At 33.5% G+C, this 8,342-nt stretch overlaps 1 protein-coding gene across 1 annotated transcript; it reads left to right on the top strand.

Annotated features, from left to right (window-relative positions):
* The first annotated feature begins 1,617 nt into the window (after positions 1-1,617).
* LOC143569252 (uncharacterized) lies at positions 1,618-6,802 on the top strand. Its single transcript, XM_077055214.1, has 4 exons — positions 1,618-2,092; positions 4,977-5,079; positions 5,606-5,767; positions 6,533-6,802. The coding sequence occupies exons 1-4, from the start codon at positions 1,755-1,757 to the stop codon at positions 6,671-6,673; spliced, it is 744 nt and encodes a 247-aa protein (XP_076911329.1). The 5' UTR covers positions 1,618-1,754; the 3' UTR covers positions 6,674-6,802.
* Positions 6,803-8,342: the final 1,540 nt, after the last annotated feature.

The raw sequence follows: 8,342 nt of genomic DNA on the forward strand, positions 1-8,342 counted from the left end.
TCTAGCCTGAAGTGATTATTTCTGAATACAATAATAAGAAAATTTAATTGATGTATTGTATTCGACTCAAATTTAATAATCAAAGAATTGTAAAAGGAAATTAAAAGGTTGAAATTAAGATCTAGCATAAAAGCAAGAAATTATAAGTTGGTTGTGGCTCAATGGTAGAGCACTCATTTTATAATTGAGAGGTAGGTGGATCAAACTTCACTACCACCAACTTATATGAGAGATATGAGGGATGACTCTGGCTTGCCAGGGTTCGAGTCCTGATCTCACCCGGTTTTACCGGCTCCTTGCTGTCATGCCGTTTGACGGACGTGGGGGGCGGGTTTTATCCGGTGAATCCCTCAACAGGTGGACCGCTAGGGGCTCCGTCCGTTCGGACTAGTGGCCGGCTCGGGCTAACTTTAGCCAATGGGGGCCGGCGTTACTTAGTTGGCCGTTAAAAAAAAAGATGAGACAACAGAATGGGCGGTCCAACCATTTTGGGGTCTAAAACGAAAGCAAAGTTTGAGGCCCTTATCAAAAGTTAGAGCTAGAGATTATAAAATTCACCAAGCAATTGCAATGTTTCGTATATAAACTACAATATTTTCAGTTCTATATATATTATAAGTTTAAGGTATAAGGTATATATATGTACCTGAAAAACGTTTTGGAAACAACCGGAAAAAAGTTAGAAACGGATAAACAAAAAGGTGACATGAAGTAACTAATTAGTAAATGAATACTTGGAGTGTGAATCAAACTTGCATGGATTGGATTTTGAAGGTGGAATGGAAAAGCATGACCCTAACCACTGTGCCAACTACATTTTTGTTTAATTTACCAATTATTTATAATAAATATCCGATTCTGTATATATATATAAATACCTAAATTTGTTTAGCGAAGGCCCTAGTTTTTTGGAGGCCTCAAACCCTAGCTTTACCTATTAATACTGTAGGGCCGACCCTGGACAACAGACCATAGTATGAAATGAGAAGAGATGACCAGATTGCAAACAATTTGCATTCATGACCTACACTCTTGTTTTCGCATGTTTATATTCCACGATTGCTTCCACTAATCCATTTACTTACCAGGTTTTTTAAAATGGGCTAGTAGTTTGGGCTCCCTAATATGGTTCATAATATAGCCGATTCTAGCTCAACTTTTCAAGTCGTTTGAATATTTTAAACCAAACGCAACTAACTCGTATATTTTCAAGCATGAACCTAAGCTGGCCAGCGAAAAAACGTTGCCTTAAACCCTAGTCATTCTACTCTTTCCTTTCATTATAAAGATTATATAAAGAGCTAATATACTTCACCTTTTTTATTCTAAACTAAACAAACACACATATATATATATATATATCATTTTACATGATAAAAACATGGGTACGCATAAACTGGGTAAAATTAATGAAATCCAACCCAGATCTTAGAATACGGTCGGTTTTTTGGGTCTTAAGAATACCATTAAACGGATCCATGTCAGGTTTCGCGGTTTGACCATTTTCTTTTTACGTAAATGTACCGACCAGACGCTGTTTACAATAGGGCCGGATCCTGGCACCTGAGAATACCACTAAATGGGTTCAAGTCCAAGTCATGTCTCAAGTTTGCGCGCCCCTAATAAAAAGCATTAAATAAAATTAAACAAAAATACGATGATGTTACTCATATGACTACCTCTCCTCAAAATTTGGCTATATTGATAGAATTAGTCAATTTATATACGAAGTGCTATAGCACGTGGACTATAAAATGGGCTTTACATTACATAATATTCTCCACTGCACAGCCTCCATATCAAACAAACCACAAATTTTCCTCCGCCCAACGCCCACCATGACAAAACATATTATTCCGTTGACTTTTTTGTTGACCATAGCCATTTTACCCCGATCACAGTCTATTATTCCCGCAAGGTATGACGGATTCGTGTACCGAAAACGGGTGGCATCGACAGCCACTGTGTTAATTGAAGCGTTCTATGATCCGGTTTGTCCCGACAGCAGGGACTCGTGGCCCCCGCTTAAACAAGCCGTTGATCACTATGGTACAAGTGTCGTGTCTCTCATCGTTCACACGTTCCCCTTACCGTTAGTATTCGAACACCTTTCTTATATTATTTCTCGGGTGTAAATGAGCTAAGCTGAGCTGGTTTTAATATGAACGGGCTCGAGCTTGGCTTGGCTTGTTTAGAGTTTCATTTATTAAACGAGCCTTGATAAAAGCTCGAGCTTAGCATGGTCGTCCCAGCATACAAGGCTCGGCCAAAGTCTAGGGCATGGTTTCAGTATGAGACCGAAATATTTCTAAAAAAGTTAAATACAAATTTTTATTAACCATAATTAGGTCTTAAAAAATCTAATAAAGTATAATATTAAAATTGTTGTCGATGTGAGAGCTTTTTTTAATATAAGGGTCATTTTCTATTACTTGTTTTGGGTACTCAAAATTTCAAAGACGACTCTAAAACTCGGGCTGGTTTATTGGTTTAAGCTAGGCTACTTTTGAACTTTAACAAACGAATAGTTTATTAGCGACTAGGTTTATTACCACTGATTTCTATTTCGATTTTAAAACCTAAAGTATGTTGTTCGTTTTTGGCAAATTTATTTCCAGAGCAATGATTCGTAATCTGATAGTAATTCTGCTTCAATGACTTGTAACTTTTGTATTATAAGTTGTGGTTTTGTTGGATTGTTGATTTTAGCTTGGAAAAGTTGGCCGTTATTTTGGTTATTATTTGTTGGCTAAATATGTTTTTTTTATTATATAGTATAATCTACTTCTATATATTGTTTTAGATGTTATATAACATGTTTGTTAATAATTTTTTTATATAGTACATATAAATGTTGACGATGATCTCATAGTTTTATATTTAAATTTAGTTTGTTATTTACAGCTGCTATTCAGGCCTTCTTTTATCCTTTTGCGAGGGTGTAAATAAACGAGAAAATGTGTGTATAAATAACAAATAAGTGTCTAAATAGACATACCTTTTTTTTATTAACTTTTGAAAGTATTAAAGCTTTTATATTGTTAAAGGCGTGAAGTTTTCAATAACGATTATAACTAAATATTTTTTTAAAATCCACAAACAATAGAACAATTGAGAAAGATTCGTAACAGACTTCTTGTCAAAATTGGTGGAATCGTTCCGTGAACAACCTAGTATATTTAATAGGTAACCATATAAGCTAAATGATAAGAAATAAAGCTTGTTTTATTTAGGGATTATTACATAGAACAGTAACAAATTTTGAAATTTGTTTCAATCAGATCACTGATAAAAACTTTTGTTCCAATCAGGTTATTAAACTTTCATTCTTGTTCAAATTCTAGATATTTTACCTGGATAGCAGGTAATCTAGGTTTTTTTTTTTTTAATTTTTCAATGTTTTTACTTTGCATAATAACTTTTAAAGGTTGCGAAAATTAGTTAAATACGAAATATAATTTTAAAACTCCGAAAATTTGTAAAAAAAATTCGGAAAATTGAGGTTCGGGTGAGAACGGGTCAAGGTCGGAACGGGTTTCGGGTCAGTTTTATTTTTTTTGAACCAACGAATCAGCGCGTTTTCAACACGTTACAACTCATTTTAACATCAAAAACTTGTTTAAGCAATTTTTCAGTTCGTTTAAGCACTTAACTACTCGTTTAAGCGATTTTTCAGTTCGTTTCAGCACATAACAGCTCGTTTAAGCGATTTTTCAGTTCGTTTCAGCACATAACAGCTCGTTTAAGCGATTTTTAGTTTGTTTCAGCACATAACAGCTCGTTTAAGCGATTTTTAAGTTCGTTTAAGCACCTAACAGCTCGTTTAAGCGATTTTTAAGTTCGTTTCAGCACCTAACAGCTCGTTTAAGCGATTTTGCAGTTCGTTTCAGCACCTAACAGCTCGTTTAAGCGATTTTTCAGTTCGTTTCAGCACTTAACAGCTCGTTTAAGCGATTTTTAAATTCGTTTAAGCACTTAACAGCTCGTTTAAACGATTTTTCAGTTCGTTTCAGCACAAACAGCTCGTTTAAGCGATTTTTCGGTTCGTTTCAGCACCTAACAGATTGTTTAAGCGATTTTTCAGTTCGTTTCAGCACTTAACAGCTTGTTTAAGCGATTTTTAAGTTCGTTTCAGCACCAAACAGCTCTTTTAAGCGATTAGGTGCTGAAACGAGCTGTTAGATGCTGAAACGAATTTAAAAATCGCTTAAACGAGCTGTTAGGTGCTGAAACGAACTGAAAAATCGCTTAAATGTGCTGTAAGGTGCTGAAACAAACTAAAAAAATCGCTTAAACGAGCTTTTGCTGTTAAAACGAGTTGTAATGTGTTGAAAACGTGCTGATTTGTTGGTTCAAAAAAAATAAAACTGACCCGAAACCCGTTCCGACCTTGACCCGTTCTAACCCGAACCTCAATTTTCCGATTTTTTTTTACAAATTTTCGGAATTTTAAAATTGTATTTCGCATTTTTACTAATTTTCGTAACTTTTAAAAGTTATTATGGAAAGTAAAAACATTGAAAAATTGAAAAAAACTTAGATTACCTGTTTTACAGGTAAAATATTTAGGATTGAAATAAAAATGAAAGTTCAATGACTTGATTGAAACAAATTTCAAATTTGATTACCATCCTTTTGTTTAAAGGTAAATTTGAAAGTTTACTAGAAGACAATATCCACTTTAGTTAATAAAAGTAGCACATTGGACATGGGTTGACCTCACCTTCCACTTCTAGGGAACTTTTTATGTTTCAAGATATGTAAGTACCTCTGTAATGCACAAGAAAGTTAGTTGCTAGTTGTACATCAATGGTGCAACTCTTAAAGGGTATATTACAACTTTTATTGCAGTCTAGTGATGCAATTGAATACGGTGGGATTATGTAGGTTGCTTCATCTAGATCAAAAGTTGGAGGCTTTTTTGGTTTTGGTCATTGATTTTGATTGATAACTAATTTACTAAATTTGTGTTGCAGATACCATGACAACGCTTTTATTACTTCACGGGTTTTGCATATTGTTAATGAGTTGAATTCTTCAGCTACATACCATTTGTTGAACGCGTTTTTTAAGCATCAGGTCACAACTCTAGACTTCAAATATATAAAATAACTAAAACCGTTTATATGTATGTACACTTGACTTGCAATAGGTCCCTTATTTGATTGATTAGTCATACCATATAACCATTTAAGGGTGATAATCGTGCCATGTTGGCGAGTTGAATCATTGAAATATGACACATATATTATTGTGTAAAAGACATCAACCCTAACATGAATACATTTAAAATACGACACACATAATATGTAACAAGAACAAGACCCATTTATTTAAATGAGTTAAACAGGCTGACGGAGTCTAAATGCGAAGTATAAACAGGTTGGTGAGTTGTGGTAAACGGCATTAACGAGTCGTTTGTATGGCAGGTTGACATGTTTATTAAATACGTTGACTATGGATACACATTATTAAACGGGTTAAACATATCAACATAGCACGACCTGTTTAGTTTGTTTCTTTCACATGCTATATGCTATAATCATGATTATATATACCAAACCTTTTTTTAACATTAATTTTGTGTTTGCCGACAAATAAATAGGTGCGGTTTTACAGCGAGCAAACCTTAAACATGACTCGAGAGGCTGTTCTTGATAAAGTTATAGATTTTGCATCAACCACTCTCGGGAACTCCATGCAATCCGCTATTAAGTCTGGATTCAATGACCCAACTACGAGTACCAAAACTAGGGTTTCATTCAAGGTAACAATTGACTAATCCTGCATTTTGAGTTGTACATCATGCATGAAACATATAGAGTACAATAGCTTAGAAAAATTCTCCTACTTTTGTTATAATTTTGCAAGTCTTGTAACATTCAGTGAGCCATTTTTCAATAGTTTTGTGGGAAGCCCAATTTTATTTAATAAACGAACTAGCAAGAACAGTTTTTTTTGTCATTTAGTTAAACAAGCAGAACATAGTTACATTCATAAACATTCGTTTATATTTGTTTGTTTGTGTTCGTTCATTTATGTTCGTTCAGTTGTATTCATTTTCTTAACGAACGAACATAAACGAACACGAACATATTCATTTTCTTAACTAATGGACATTAACAAGAAAAATCCGTTCGCTTAACTGTGTGTGTTCGTGTTCGATTAAAGTTAAATAATAAATGAACGAACACGAACATGCCCCCATTCATGTTCGTTTAAAGGCCTGGTGTCTTTATGGGTGTCAATAATGTCGGGTTGACGGTTTCGGGTTAACGGGCCTAATTGTTTAACCCAAATACGACCTATTATTTGTCTCAAAAACATTAATATTAACTCGCACACACTTAAAATCACGTAATTGAAATGACTCGTTTAACCTATTTATCTAAACGTGTCAAGCGGATTTTATGGTTGTAATTGGGCTGGTGAGTTGGAAAAAATGGTTTAAACGGGTTGGTGGGTCGACCTGTTTAATTAACGGGTTAAACCTGAACATGAATCTGATTATTCTTGTGTTCTGTTTTTGTAGTATGGTTGCACAAGAGGGGTGTTTGGCACACCGTTTTTCTTTGTTAACGGGTTTTCGATACCCTTCAACGATTCTGAAGTAATCGACTACAACGGCTGGAGAAAGATTATTGATCCGCTTACGACCAAACAACGTATCTGATTTTGAAATTGTTCTCATATTGTTTGTTTTTCGATCAAAACTACGGATTTTGAATCTTTTTATTAAGATGTTTCATTTGACTTTCGATAATAACTATGTTTGTTGTCGGGTGTTGTTTTATTACTTTATATACAAATAAAACATAGTGTAAGGATTTCGAATGAGTGGATGTTCACAAGTACAAGTAGTGTCGGCCCTCAATTGGATCTCATGCTTTTTTATTTTTTTTAGTATAAAAGTTAAAATACAAAAATGAGAATTGTGAAAAGGATTTTAAGCCACACAAATAACATCTCAACAAAAAATTCAAAATAATAATAATTAGAAAATCATAACTCATAATATAAATAAAAAATGCAAAAAATTAAAAAATCAAAATTTTTCCCCAGCCATTTCCGTTCAAAACAAAAAATAAAAAAAACGACGATAAGACACAATGCCGACAAAAAAGACACAATGCCGAAAATGAACAAACAACACAATGACAAACAAAAAATGACACAATAGGTCAATTTAACACAAAGCCGAACAAACATAATGTTGAGTAATATAACATAATATCAAGAAAAAAAGACACAATGTTAAGGAAAAAAAACATAACCAATGACGAAAATAAAAACAAAACACAATGATAAATACAAAGTTACAATGATGTTTTTCCCTCAACATTGTGTCTTTTTCGAGTTTTTTTTAAACAGCGAAGACGATGGAAACAATTTTGTGTTTTTACATTTTTCACTTTTTTATTTAATTTTATGTCATGATTTTTTTTATTACTTTTTCGTTATATTTTAAGAGGATTTTTCTTTTGCTAAAAATTGTTCTCATCCTTCTTATTTTTGTCTCCCTTTATAAAATAACTTTCACCTGATATTATATCATAATCACATGAACATGTTGCATTATAAATATAGACTTCGTGATATCCTGCTACATATCTTCCTCTTTTGCTTGTGAAACTAAACTTTATCCTACTCCAAAATGACCAACAATTTTCTTGTCTTTTTAGCCTTCATCTTCTTCCAAACATTTGCCATTGCAACTTCTTCAAATGTTACATGTATCCAAACGAAGAGGGAATCCCTTATTTTACCTTTTCGGCTATTGTTGTTTAGGCTTTGTTATGGGATAACTAACAAGAACAGATTTTTATGTTACGCCGTTGTTACGTAGACAGTGAGTTAATAACTAGCTACCCGTTAGTTTAAGCGTTGTGAATTAGCTATGTTTATTAGAAAAATAATTGGTTATTAGTGGGGTGGACTGCACCTTTTGAATCTTCAAAAAAAAAAAAAAAAAAGGATGGCGCCATTATGTGGGTTGTGCCGAACCCTATAATGCTAACCTTTCTTTTGACGACATGGTGTGGATGGAGTTATCCATGACCACATGGTATGATGGTGCCTCCACAACACATAGCCTAACAAATACTATGTATAGTGTATTATGCAAACATCCTAGTTTTATTTGAAATTGATTGAACTCTTTTTCAAATAAATGGTTGGGGAGTGTTTAATTAGAACCAATAAATATATTGCGAATTATGGAAATCGTATAATTTGCTTGTACATCTTGCTATTAAGTATTATAAAGAAGACGGTAAAATAACCATCCATCCTGTAACTCATCAAATCGTTATTGAAGAACCTACAAATGATTTATATTGTTT

Source organism: Bidens hawaiensis, unplaced genomic scaffold, assembly GCF_021521415.1.
Source record: "Bidens hawaiensis isolate Kalapana, Puna unplaced genomic scaffold, B.hawaiensis_p1.1 tig00024431_1, whole genome shotgun sequence".
In the NCBI taxonomy this organism is placed as follows: domain Eukaryota; kingdom Viridiplantae; phylum Streptophyta; class Magnoliopsida; order Asterales; family Asteraceae; genus Bidens; species Bidens hawaiensis.

Coding starts and splice junctions, on each gene's coding strand:
- LOC143569252 (XM_077055214.1), top strand. CDS start 1,755: ATGGGCTTTACATTACATAATATTCTCCACTGCACAGCCTCCATATCA. Junction 2,093..4,976: donor GTTCACACGTTCCCCTTACC/GTTAGTATTCGA, acceptor TTTGTGTTGCAG/ATACCATGACAACGCTTTTA. Junction 5,080..5,605: donor ACGCGTTTTTTAAGCATCAG/GTCACAACTCTA, acceptor ACAAATAAATAG/GTGCGGTTTTACAGCGAGCA.